This window comes from Ailuropoda melanoleuca, chromosome 8, assembly GCF_002007445.2.
Source record: "Ailuropoda melanoleuca isolate Jingjing chromosome 8, ASM200744v2, whole genome shotgun sequence".
In the NCBI taxonomy this organism is placed as follows: domain Eukaryota; kingdom Metazoa; phylum Chordata; class Mammalia; order Carnivora; family Ursidae; genus Ailuropoda; species Ailuropoda melanoleuca.
In genome coordinates this window covers 52,590,483-52,604,541 of record NC_048225.1, presented here as the reverse complement: position 1 = coordinate 52,604,541, position 14,059 = coordinate 52,590,483, and the positions used below count along the sequence as shown (strand labels likewise).

General features: G+C 35.5%; 1 protein-coding gene across 8 annotated transcripts in view; it reads left to right on the top strand.

Annotated features, from left to right (window-relative positions):
* The window catches only part of EMSY (EMSY transcriptional repressor, BRCA2 interacting), an 88,189-nt gene that overhangs the window by 9,677 nt on the left and 64,453 nt on the right, over positions 1–14,059 (top strand). For 4 of the 8 annotated variants that reach the window (XM_011219823.3, XM_011219821.3, XM_011219825.3 and 1 more), the window contains exons 5-8: positions 589–630; positions 4,098–4,273; positions 5,884–6,036; positions 8,371–8,630. In XM_011219823.3, the coding sequence (XP_011218125.1) occupies positions 589–630; positions 4,098–4,273; positions 5,884–6,036; positions 8,371–8,630 (631 nt within the window). The remainder of the gene's footprint in view (positions 1–588; positions 631–4,097; positions 4,274–5,883; positions 6,037–8,370; positions 8,631–14,059) is intronic. The other 4 variants (XM_019795358.2, XM_002915294.4, XM_011219824.3 and 1 more) reach the window with 2 other exon arrangements.

The following is a 14,059-nucleotide window of genomic DNA, read 5'->3' as shown; positions in this document are numbered from 1 at the left end:
ATAAAACTAAAGGAAAAAATTCAGTGCATTTCCATAATGTGATAAATAGTGTGTTTAAACCAGTTGGCGGTATTTGAATTGACCCTGTAGATCCATAGCTTCATGTTGTGCTTCGCTGTTCCTCATTTTACTTAACTTATAAAATGGGGTGCTTCCTTTTTAATCGCATAGTTTGAAAGTTTAGGTATCTGGATTTTGAGATTTTTTTCAGTGGTAGGTGTGTATGCACTGTAGAAGTTTGGAATTTTTCCACTAGAGATGTTAAGTATATAGTTGTCAGGCCAACATGGTTGAAACATTCAAATATTAATGTGTTCCTTCTTTAATTTGTTTTAAACTTTTGAATTGGGATGCTCTAAAAATAATAACTGAATCTAGATTCTAATTTGAGAAGGTAATAGGAAACTTGTGTGCTAGGCAATAAAGTAGTAAACAATAGCTTACGTTCAGAGGCACTTAGAGACAAAGTTAGTACCTTAAAAGCATTGGAAAAATATTGTGGGGCAATTAGTTGTAAGTTGATGCATCAGTTTCATACTTAAAGGATAACATTTATTTAGTCTCCTTTTCCTTTTTTCCCCTTTAAAGAATGAATTTATCCTTATATTTGGGTGAAAGACCAAGTTACAGGTATGCAAATAGGTTATTATTATTTCAGGCTTTTTCTTGTATTATTTCAAAATTGAAGCTCTCAATTATTCAGGGGCACGTATTCCCATTTACGAATTAACAGTGCCCTCTGCTTTTCCTTCTCTTCCCCTCCTCCCCCTCCTAATACTGCCCACCCTTTAGCCATTTTGCTGCTTGGGAGTACCTCTAGTCAGAGGGTGGGAAGGGAGAGGAGGTGAAAATTTTAATTAGTCATTTAACTCCTTGTTAGTTGTCTTGGAAATGGTTTGGTGGATGAATTTACAAGTATTTGCCAAAGTATTTTTGGATATTATGTGGATTTCTTTAATCTGTTTGACCTCTCCCTTTCCCTCCTCTCTCTATTAGCATGGATAATTGAGAGTTGGCTTTTATCTGCCTGTGTTTCCTTTTTTCTCTCCTTTCTGATTTCTTTAATACATGAATTTAATTTTCTGAGAAGTTTACTTCAGCATATAATTTTAAAAGCTTCTTAGGTCTTTCTGTACTCCTGTTTTTAATATTTTATGCTGTGGTTTTAGTTTGAGTAGGTGTCATATTTTACTTGTTGAGCCCAGGGGTTGGTGAGTGTGGAATGGAGAGGAAGGCGTAGATCCCTTATTCTCTACATCTCCTCTGCCCTCTTTTCCTCAGAAGTAGCAACAGAACCTAAATCCAAAGATTATCTGTAGGATGGCTTCATACTCTGAGCCCGAAAAAAGCAACTGGAGCCAAGGAGGAATGCATCTGAACTGACTACATTCCCTTTTTCCTCTCCCTTCCCTCCCCCACTCAAAATCGCAGCTTAGGCCAGAAGGAATGTGGTTGAAAGGTGAAGAGAAAGCTGAGAAGATTGAGCACAAAGGAGGTGGAAACAAAAGGAGCAGGGTGTCTGGGATCAAAGAAAAGCCTTGCTTATGGCCTGAAGCATAACACGTGTTTATTATTTGGCACCAGACCATTTATTAAGTTTGATACTCGAATTCAGTTTTTTTGAAACATGTCAGAATATTATAATATTAAAGCCTGGAATGTCAAGGGGCTTCGGAGTTTTTAATTGTGCCACTCTTACCAACATTTTCTCTATCGTCCAAAGAAAGTGCCTATCTGGAATTACTGTTCTCTTAATCTCCTTCCCCATAAGCTAAACATTCATAGGATACTGTGTGAGTTTCTATACAAGGGTAGAGGGTTTTTTTTTGCCAGTGCCTTGCATACCAAAGGATGTGGGGACCGAGGTAGTTTCATTAGTATCATGTTAGATTTCTCATGAAAGGGGATGGAGCAAGGTTTCAATCTCCCTTGCCATCCTTAATTTCAGTAGAGAAGTGATCCTTACATTGAAACTTAGGTACTTCAGGGCAGTCCTGGAGGAAGATGTTTACAAAAATCTGTAAAATTCAGTTTAGATGATTTGTGCAACTAAGGCATATTTACACCCTCATTACTAAGCAAATAGGAATTTTTGATCTAATTCTAACATAATTTTTCACTCACTTAAAATAAGTTTGAGCATGTTTGCATGAGTAGAAATTTGGAAGATTTACAGATCTTTTTAAAAGTTGCAGTTGTGTCTTTTGCACTGCAAATTCTGTCTTTTCAATAGCAAATATTCATGTGTTTCAAATTATTAATCTTCCATAATTTCTGCCACCATTTAAACAATGCACCAGGTAAGTGTAGACAGCACTTTGTGTGTAAACGATCACCTAGCAAATTTACTGGTGATGTTCTAATAAAATGATAGCAAAATAAGAGTAAGCCAAGAAAATTCTAAATAGCTTTTAGAATTTTTTCGTTTGACAATTAGCCATAGCACATTTCTTTTTCTCTTTTCTTGTTTATACCATTCTGTGTTTCAGAACTAGTGTCAATTTGAGATTATATGATAAATTTATGGAATTAATTGGGGCTTTAGGAGCTCTTCTTTCCCTTGTTTTAGGTAGGACTGGTTAAACAGCCCGTTTCTCCTAGTAACTCAGCTAGATTCATCAACTCCCAGAAATTCCTTTCTGAACTGAATGTAAATCCTTTTCAAGTTGTAAAGAATTTATTTGTTCCATTCAGGGGAAGTTGGTAGTAATTAGACAACAGTGCCCAATTAGTATAAATCAAAGGCAAATGTTAGACATAAAATCCTTTTGAAAAATTTTATGCTTTCTACTTGTGGTGTGGCACAAATGTCAGTAGTATGATGTATGCTTGTTGAAGGAAACATTTAGTGGCTATGTGACCTTAGGGAAGTTATTTAACCTCTCAGTGACTCAGTTTCTCCATCCACATAATGGAGATGATAATAATATTACCAATTTCATAGGATTATTGAGGAAATTCTGACTTAATACATAGAAAATGTTTAAAACAGTGCCTGACATAGAAAAATTGCTTAGTTGCTGTTAACTACCATTATCATCATCATCATTATCAGTATTCCATTATCCACTAACAAGGGCTTTTGTGTACGCTATCTAAGTATGAAGAATCAGTGGACATTTTGAGTTTTAAGCCCCAGTTTGGGTTGTAGAATCTTTGGTTTGGAAAAGATGCAGAAATATTTCTGATTTAGTAAGGAGATTGATTAATTGATTCTGGGTAAATTTTAAACCTTGACACTAATCATTAGAAGTGATGAAGCTGCCTTTTGTGGAGCCAGATCAAGAGAAGTGACACAATTGTCTTTTCATATTTCAACCATATTTCAGTTGGATTCCTGGGATGAAATTTACTCAGGTTTAGAGTAGAGAAACAGAATAGTGTCTGCTTAGGAGGATAGTTCAGGGGCTTCAAATACTTCTTAGAGTGGTATATGTAAAATTAACGTAGTGGTAGGTGTCTTCCAGTGACCTCAGATCTAGTCTGTTTTTTAACAGGAAGGATACTAATATAACACATCATCAGTGACACATGCGGTGATATATACAGCCCTCTTCTCTCCCTCCATACTTAGTCTCCCTCGTTTACTGCCTCAGTTTCCCTTGTTTGAAAGCCTTAGAACCTCTGGCCATGCAGGCAGTTAGATCATTTTTGCAAAGGTTCAGTGAATTCTATCCTCAATTATTAAAGAAAATCTAATTTTAAAAATTACAAGTACTTTTTACCTTTTTAGTTGAATTACAAAATTAAGTTCTAAAAGTTAGTAGGTGTACTAGTTTTCATTAGCAATGCCAGATTTAAACTAATGAAAATAATGTCAATATTTAGAAGGCATAGGAAAATTTTTCAGAGTTTCAATTGTGTTAATTATAAGATTCGGATTATAGAATAAAATGTGTAAGAACTTAAGTGTGTGTGAAATCCCTTGAATTCTGATAATTACTCATAATTTTGATTTTTGCTTGCTTAAAATAAAGCCTCTCCTATTCACTCAGGATACTTTTTATAATTTAAAAAGTTATATTTGCTTGAGAAAAATAGTTGATTCATTTTTAGTGATTGAGAACCCTTGTAGCAGCATTTTCTTTTTTGTTTAGTATGTCTGGACCTAATAGCTCTTCAGAATGGTCCATTGAGGGTCGTCGCTTGGTTCCACTGATGCCCCGGTTGGTTCCCCAAACTGCCTTCACTGTAACAGCTAACGCTGTTGCCAATGCAGCTATCCAGCACAATGCATCTCTTCCAGTGCCTGCAGAAACAGGAAGCAAGGAAGGTGAGTAGAAAACTATTTCTGTGTGTAGAGATGACTTTTCTTAAATTCTTCAAGAAAAGGTGTCCTGTTTTTCATCTGTTTTTAATCCCAGTGTATGAAGGTTGCAAAACACAGTGAGCAACTCTTATTCTGAAAGTAGAAACTGTTAAGTTTTTAGTCTCATTCAAAATTAAAAAATCTCCCTTTTGTTAAAAGTGTGAATTCTGTTAATCACAAAATTGCAAAAAGCCTTCTTGAAGTGATTTTTTGGTATCAGTGTATCTTGTTAGAAGCAGATAAAAGGCCTTAATGGGTGACATGGAAAATAAATGGTGGAATGCTGGAGAAAGATGCCTAACTGATTACTTAGACAATAAAACTCTGTTTTTATCTTCTGGAATCAATGGTATATGGTGCTTCTCTGTTCTAGTCAGTGTTCTGAATCCATTAGGGACTGATTACCTGGCAGAGGAGAAAGCTTTCTTATTGTTATTAATCTAGTAATTGACATGTGCTTTACAAATTCTTGAATTCTTTTGAGGTCACCAAGAGTAATATTAAATTCGAGAGCGCATTCTTGGATTGATTCTAGTAGCCGAGTTTGGTGTTGCTTGAAAATAACCCTGAAAATAATGCAGTTGTCAAATTACTTTGGGGAACTTGTTTCTTGCTTAGCAGTGGGTTGTGGAGCAGAGCGAGACACTCTTCACACATGCCAGACTCTGTTTTAGGCTAAAGGAAGTTATATTTAGAGAGAGACAGGTACCAATGTACAAATTTGGCCTCCACTGAGTTCCTGTTTTCTTTGTTGTAGGAGAGGTATCTTTCTTCTCTTCCCACTTTTACCTTTTCTATCCACCAACTGTCTGGTAGAGTGAAAAGAATATAGGATTTCCAATAGTCAAGTCTGTGTTTGAGTCCTAGTTAGTGATTTCCTAGCTATGTGACCTCCAGCAACCCTTAGTGTCTGTGAACCTTAAGTTCCTCATCTTTAAAATGAGGATGTGGTGTTGTAAGAATTAGTGGTAATATGTGGAAAGGATTTAGCATAGTGCATGGTATGCAGTAAATGGTACCTTATGAACTGTTCTTGCTTCTTCTTGTTATTCAAGAAATTGACATATGATGCCATTACTTCAGTTGAGTTATTGTTGCACTGCTTGGATGGCAAGTGACTAGTAAGTTGTTTTATAATAAAGTAACCTTGCTATGTTGGAAATTGCCATGGTTAGGGAAAAATTATGCATCACTCCGTCATTGGTGCTGCTATCAGTATTAAAAGGGAATACCAGTATGTGCCTTTTGTCTAACTCCTGCCATGAATGAAAAATTATTTTTATTTTTCTCAGTATAGTTTTAAACTTGATTTCTTTGTAACTTTGCTCTTCTCCATTGGCAGTGTCACCTGCAGACCAGCTATTAAATACTTGAGGAAAACCCAGTGAAGTGATGATTTTCAGGAAGGGTTATTAATACCTTTTAACCTAATGGACCTAATACCTAGTAATGGCCTCTAACTTCTGATCACATGAAAATGTTAAAATTGGCCTGCAGTAAAAAAATTATTTTTCTGTATATGCGTGGACAGTTTTGGTGAAAGTTAACAGCAAACTTTTTTATCGTTCCTTCAGTCGTGGTTTGCTATTCCTACACAAGTACCACGTCAACCCCAACCTCTACCCCTGTTCCAAGTGGCAGCATAGCAACGGTTAAGTCTCCAAGACCTGCCAGTCCTGCCTCCAATGTAGTTGTCTTGCCAAGTGGAAGTACTGTTTATGTCAAAAGTAAGTGATATTCTCAGTGTTATCAGGGCCATCTTGGCTAAATGCTGCAACATAGGCTCTGATTAGATCTTCCTTCCTGGATTAAATCATCGGTCCACTGGCTATTAGCAGTGGTTAGTTTTTGAAGGTTGTAAATTCCTTTCTTTACATGTGACTAGGTGTATATTGCTTTTTAATCAGTTCCAGGGGTTGAAAAATTTACTTCTTTTTTGTTTTCTATGGGAAATCTGCCTTGAACAGTGCTGTCTTCCAAGTATTCACTTGTTCTGATTGTCATGGAATAGAAATGTGAATGGAAACTGAAGAAATGTGCTTATGTGATTTATTCAGTGTTTACTAAAAAAAATATTTATTTAGCATATCATCCGTTACATTCAGTGATAACATTCTAGAGAGTCCATCTTTTATATTTCTAGTTGACTGTAAGCTTTTGAAATTTATTTGCAGTTTTTAACCCCTTGATTCTATCCTGTGGAACAGTTTAATGTCCAGGTCATTTTTTGTTTTAGTGCCTATTGTGTCAATACTATTTTGCTTTTGTTATCAGCTGGAGATTATTAATATTTGATTTTCATTTTTCTCAATATAGTTATAAACTTGATTTCTTTGTAAGTTTTAGAGGTAGAGTTTGCTGTTTTAGGAATGATTTTAGGTCATTGTCAACCTTATTTAAATTGAAGTCTAAAAATCGAAGGTATAAGGAGTTATATTTTATTAACAATTCCATGAGTCATGCTGTATACTTTTTTTTTGTATGTTGCAAAGTTTTATGTTTCTCACTTGATTTTTTAAAAAAAAAAGTCTACAAAAACAGTTGAGGCTTTAGTTCATAAAGAAAAAACTAAGAATCTATAACTATTTAGTTTATATCTGATTTCTGTAGATTTAGCGGAGGGTGATTGTAAGAGATCTTTTGTTTTTAATTCTTTTTTTTAAAGTTTATTTTTGTTAATCCCTGCACCCAATATGGGGCTTGAACTCACGTACCTGAGATTGAGAGTCATATGCTATTCCGAACCAGTCAGGCACCCCGCAATCTTTTTTTTTTTTTTTTTTAATCATTTTTTAGAACATCGAAAGTGAATCTCAAACCCGAGGAAACCTTTTCACATAAAATGTAGCTTGAAATACTAGGAAGTTTATTGCTTTATTATTGCAACATTAGTTTGAGATATAATCATTCATTAATCTAGCTTCATATGTGCAAGGCACTGTACCAGGGAAACAAACCAATAAGTCTTAGTCATGGCCCTCTGGGAGCCCCTTAATAATGGGAGATGTGCAGACCGACAGCCACATTGCCATGGGGTAAGTGATACAGAAGAGAATATACAAAGTGTTTAAGCTCAGAGGAGATGTGGCTTAGTTTTGCTTAGAGGAGTAAGGGAGAGCATCACTGAGGAGATGGTTTGCAGGATGATGAAGAGTTCACTGTTGGTAGGTAGTATTCCCCAAAGAACAGTAGTGTATAGAGACTCTGGTTGGATACAATGTGATAAAGTGGCTTTGGGGAATGGTGAGCAGTTCAGTATACCAGGATTATAGGGGTACACAGGGTTGGGTGGAATAGGGTATAGTTGACCCTTGAGCAATGTGGGACTTAAGGGTGCTGACTTCCTGTGCAGTCAAAAATCTGCATATAACTTGACTCCCCAAAAACTTAACTACTAATAGTCTATAGGGACCAGAAGTCTTACTGATAGCATAAACAGTTCAATAACACACATTTTGTATATGTATTATATACTGTATTCTTACCATAAAGTAAGCTAGAGAAAAGAAAATGTTACTAAGAAAATCATAAAGGAGAGGAAAGAAAAACATTTACAGTAATGTACTGTATTTATCGAAAAAAAAATGCACATATTGGTGGACCTGCGCTGTTGGAACCTGTGTTTGACGGTCAGCTGTATTGTGTTCTAGGAAGGCTGTAGAACCTTGAATGATGTAGTAATGATTTAAGTGCCTCATCTTGTAGGGAGATAAAAACTACTTAAGGAGTTAAGGCAAGGCATTGACACAGTTAGATGTGAGATTCTGTAACTGGCAGTAGGATGGAGGGTAGAAATGGAGTGATTGGAAGCGAGGACACCTTTTAGGACGTTGCTAAAATACAGTCAGGAGATAAGAAGGCCTGACATAGCCCAGGGTTAAAGAAAGGAGGAAAGGCATTCAGAGAAAACTTCTGAGCGAGGATTGATAGGACTTAGTGTTTGATTGGGCATGAGGCAAAGGGAGAGGTCAAGGATGACTGATGACACAAAGCTTTAAAATGAAGTATAAAACACAGGGTTAGATAGTGATAAATACAACAAAATTGTCATTGCCTTTTAGGTGTTAGCTGTTCAGATGAAGATGAAAAACCTAGAAAACGAAGGCGAACAAATTCTTCTAGCTCCTCCCCCGTTGTCCTAAAGGAAGTTCCAAAGGCTGTTGTTCCAGTCTCAAAGACGATCACTGTGCCTGTGAGTGGCAGTCCCAAGATGAGCAACATCATGCAGAGCATTGCCAACTCCTTACCACCCCACATGTCTCCTGTGAAAATAACCTTCACCAAACCATCAACACAGACGACAAACACAACAACACAGAAGGTATGTGCGGGAGGGAGTCTCTGTCTGCCAATTGCTGTTTCCATCTCTTTCAGTCAGTATGATTCAGATTTAACAAACATGCACTGAGTGCTTACTATGTGCTTGGCATTATGCTGGGAATGATCAGGTCTCTTACTTTAGTTCTGCACAGAAAGCTTTAGGATAGGTATTACTAATTCACTTTTTGTAGATGAGGCTCAGAGATGCCAAATGACTTGCCTAATGTCACACAGCCAGCAGATCTCCTACTTCTAAGACTTTTGTTCTATTTTATTATTGTAATGCCATTTGGGAAAAAATTACAATATAAGATTTTTTTTTTACCTGTATATGGATAACTTTACCTTTAGGAATTCAGTTTTTACTTTGCCAGAGTAACAGAGCTGTCAGAAGTGGGTGTTTTATAGAAGAAAGGAAGGATACGATTAAGTGAATAATTATTGTTGCCTTCTTTTTTTATTCTTTGTATGCTATCATTAGTTCTTTCCTAAACTCTTCTCAGTATATTCAGATCGTCAGTATTCTGTCAGTTGTATGTTATTAGAACCCTCTAACTTTCCATACTAATCTGGATGCTGATGGCATCCTAGGCTTTTTGCACACCTGTATTTCTGGGGTCTCCCTTCACCATCATTCTGATAGTCCTTCTTTGTTTTTTTACTCATTTGCTGGAACATCCTCTGGTTGCTTCTTGGTGTATGGGTGGATGGAAGGTAAATTTTTTGAGACCTTGTATGGTGGACTGAAAATGTCTTTATTTTACTCTCTCACTTTCTTGATGGTTTAGCTAGGTAAAGTATTTTTTAGGTTGGAGGTAATTTTCCCTGGGAGTTTTGAAGATATTGCTCCATTGGCTATTGCCTTCAGTATTGTTTTTGAGAAGCCCAATGCCATTTTAATTTCCTCTTTTTCTCTTTGACAACTCTTGATAACTTTCAGAGTTCTGAAATTTCAAGGTAATTTTTCTTGGTGTGGGTCTTTATTTTATCCATTGGTGCACACTCAATGGTCCCTTTCACTCTAGACACTCATGTCCTTTAGTTCTGGTGAATTACTTGAATTATTTTCTAGATTTTTCTCTGTTCTCTCTTTTTGGATCAACTATTTAGGATGTTGAAGTGCCTGGATTGATCCTTGCTTTCTTTTCTCCCATTTTCCATTTGTTTGCTTTTTCTTTCTGCTGTGACACAGTGGTTAAAAGCCTGGATTTTTGGAACTAGACTTCTGAATTTGAATCTCAGTTTTTGCCACTTACTAGTTTTGTTACTATGGGGAAACTAAATTCTGAAATTAAATTTTCTTATTTGAAAAACAGGGAAAACAATCTATAAGGTTTTGGGATATAAATAAATGAGATAATAAATATAAAACTGTTAGAATAGAGCCTAGCACATAGTAAATGCTCTGTATTATTTTCTTTATCCTTTAATGTTATCCTTCACTACTTTTCTGTATTGTCATTTTTGCTATCATACTTTAAATTTCTGATAACTCTTTCTTGATGTCTGAAGGTTCCTTTTTTTAAAAAACAGCATCTTGTTCTTTCATAAAATCACTATATTGTGTTAGATACTCATGACTTTTTTTGATATTTTATTCTTTCATGTTTTCTCTCTTTCCTGTAAGCTCCTTTTATCTATTTGTTTTGATCTGTTTCATTTTAGAGTTTTCTTAAATGCCAGCTGTCTGTCTGCTTATATATAAATGTGGGCAGTAAAAGCTGACAGAAAGCTGTATGTGTAGCGTGGGGCATGTTGGCTGGTGACTTTCATTGTAGGTTGACCTAGCTGGCCTGTTTTGTGGAGAAAAACCCACTACCCCTTTACCTCTGTCAGTTATCACTACCATTAGGGCTTTATCATGGACTGGTCAGATTTCCTCAGAGAAGAATTTTTCAGTCTCCTGCCTAGAATAGTTAGCCAGTCTGCCAGTATTTGGGGAGTAAATGAAGGGAACAGGCTAGATAGTCTCACCATTCAGTATATAAACTTCACTTAACTCGTCTGTGGCACAGTACTCAGCCCCCTTGGCCCAGTGTTAGCAAATTCTCTTGGATTCAACCTCTCCCTCAAGAGAATAAATTCCTAGTCTTCCTTTAGGATGGGAGAGCATAGCTGTAGATCTAAATGCTGCTTTACGTAGATTTTCAACTAATTCTCCTTTCTCTAGTGCCACTTTTACTCCCACGTAAGACATATCTCATGCTCGAGTCTTTCTGGGGTTCTCTGGTTTCCACTTTCGAGGTTATGCTTGATTGATTACTACTTATCTGTTTTCTAGTTTACAGAACTTCGCAGCTTGGTACCTTCTTTTCATTTTGACTTTAGGGTTTACATGCCTCTTCCCCTTTAAAAAAAATCCCTTCATTCCATTTTAGAGGGATTTGGGGGAAGGAATGGAGGTACATTCTTATCTTCAGCAGGTGATCTTTCCCACCTTTGAACCCTCAGATACACAATAACTTTCATTTAAAGAACCTTCTGAGTTTCCTGGAAGATGTCATTATATAATACATGAGAAATTATTTTCTTAGTAAACCATAAGCAATAATGAGCTGATCTGTGGAATATAATTCTATTCTGAGTTTTAGGATGAGGCATTATAGTATAGTGTTAAAATCAAGCAAGAATTTTTGTAGTCAGAGAGTCCTGGGTTGGAACCCCTGCTCTTCCAGTATGCCCTGAGATAAATTAGTCTTTCTAAATCAGTTTTCTCATCTGCGAGATGAGAAAAATGCCAATCTTAAAAAGTTATTGTGAGGATTAAATGAGACTGGGTATTTTAAAGTACGGCAGTAGGTGTGTGCTAAAAAAAAAAAACACTGGCTCCCTTTCCTTGCTGGTATTTTATGTAAGGCAGTGTTTTATTTATTTGCACTGTTGAGAATGAGCTCTTCCAAAATGAATTCATCAATTAATTGAAGCTTACACTTTAATATATAGAAATCGACTATTTTTGATGACTTTTTAAATGTTACACTGAACATGATTTTTGCATTTGTATTTGATGACTCCAAGGTAATCCTTCTGAATATCACTTTTTATATAATAATATAATATAGATATTGCTTTCTGGACTAGCCCTATATTAAGGATTATCAGCCTGCTATACTCTGTGAGTTTATAAGTCTACTTACTGTAATTTTTTACTTGCCTTTTTTTGCTGGGACTTATTTATCTGTAATTCTTCTATCTTCCTCCTTCTCATCTACTCTTTTAATTTGGTATTTGAGAAATAGTGTAGTGAAGTTATAGCTAAAAGCACCCATCTCCCATCCATGTCTTTATGTTCCCTTACTTGTTTTATTTTTATTTATTATACTTATAACCGGTTAACATCATGTTACATATTTATTCATTTCCCATTTCTCCCATAGGATATATGTTGCTGAGGATAGAGACTTTATGTTATTCATCACTGTATACCCTAGTATTTAGAATAGTTCATGACACATAGAAGGTGTTAATTAATGTTTGTTGAATGAATGAATGAATGAATGAATGAATGAAAAAATGAATAAATAGATCTGACTCTGCCACCTCTCATGAGCCTCAGTTTCCTTATAAAACAAAGATCACAGTATTTACTTCCTAGAGTTATCAGGGTAACTACATGAGATGATTCATGGAGAGTACTTAACATAGTGCATATGATGCATGCTAAGTAAATGTCACCTAACATTATTAACTTTCGAATCTTCTTTGGTAGACATATATAAATACTTGTAAAAGAGGGAAGGTTCACCTGTAAGTGAAGTTGACATTTTTTGTTTTGTTTTGATTCAATGACTTTATCTTATTTTTATTTTTGTTTTCTCTTCGGAATTGCCAATTGAGAATGGATAGTCGAGGTTGTCATACATATTGATGCTTATAAGAGGGCATATTTATCTCCAAGATCATATGAACCATACCAGGAGAGTCCAAGCTCAGAACCTTAGATTTGTCCTACTGTACCTAAAAAATAAACATGTAAAACAAATTAAATTAAAAATAAGACTCATTCATTCCACAAATATTTACTGAGTATCTACTATGTTCCATAGGTAAAACTATACTTTTTTATTTCATGTGTACCCAGTGCCATTGGTTTTGTTACTTCTTGGACAAGCTGAGTATGGTAGCACTAATAGATACTCTTTGGGATTTTTGTTTGTTTTTTGTTTTCCTTCTGCTGGGTAATTGGACTTCTTTGAAATCTCTGTAAGGCTGTTTTCATTATTGCATTCACCTTGGATTTCTCACAAATCCTGTGTAAGTGAACTTAGGAATTATTTTAGGTAAAATGACTTTTACATTAAGTATAATTCTTTATGAATTTGTGGACTTGATTCAAATTCAAGTAGGTCATATATATTTTCAGGGTAGACAAATTTCCACCTATGTTAATGTGGTGCCTTCATTTTAAGTTTAACATTGGTACAGCACTTATATTAACAAAGCAACAAAATATAGCTTTATGCTTTCACGTGCTTGATTGATATTTTTCATTTTATCCTTAGGGTGCAAGTCCCAGCACTCTTAAGGAGTTTTTGTGAGTGCTAGAAGGTCAGTAATTTGAATTATGGCCTGAATAAACACTGTTTGGTTCACTTGGTTTCAAAATCCCTGTATTTCCCCTGTTGTAATTCGTAACTTTACAGTACAAGTAAATTTTCTTTGAGGTGGATCTCTAATTTTGGATAACTCCTTTTCAGATCAGAAATCAACATGCAGACTGAAATCTTAAAATATATTTTATCATTTGTATCTGTAGCCTAAAACATGCTCTTAAAGACCTCTAGATTTATTTTGCTGAAATTTTGTCTTAATGTTAGAAGCCTACATGGATACTCTAGTTTTAACATCGGAAATAGTTGATGCAAGTGTGAATGCTTCCCCTTCCCTTGCCCATGACAGACATTGTTAATTGATTGTGGTATACTTTTCTTCCAAGCCTTGGTGAATCCTTATCTGTGTCGCAGAGTCCTTATAAATGCTGCTCCAGGAAGCTACTACCATGAGTTCAGAATTGGCAAATGTGAAACCTAATTGCCATTACCACTAAAATTGGTTTGACTGTGGTAGTAGCTATAAGTTCTTTAGATTCTCAGGCACATCAGAATTTGTGAAAAAGATATATAGCATTTTTTAATGAAACAAAAAAAGAATACATAAATATATTTCCAGATTGATCTGTAACACCCTTACTGAATAGTGATAGTAAAATAATAACTACTGTTTGTTGACTGCCAAATATTGACCACCTGCTATGTGCCTAGCACTATGTTAGATGCTTCACATCATTATCTCATTTAATCCTTGTAATGATTTGAAAGGTAGGTATTATTATCCCTATTTTATAGATGAAAATTGGAGTTCAGAGATTTTAACTTGTCCAGGGGCCTGCCATTTGTCAGTGGCTGAAGCACAATTAAGCTCAGGGTATTT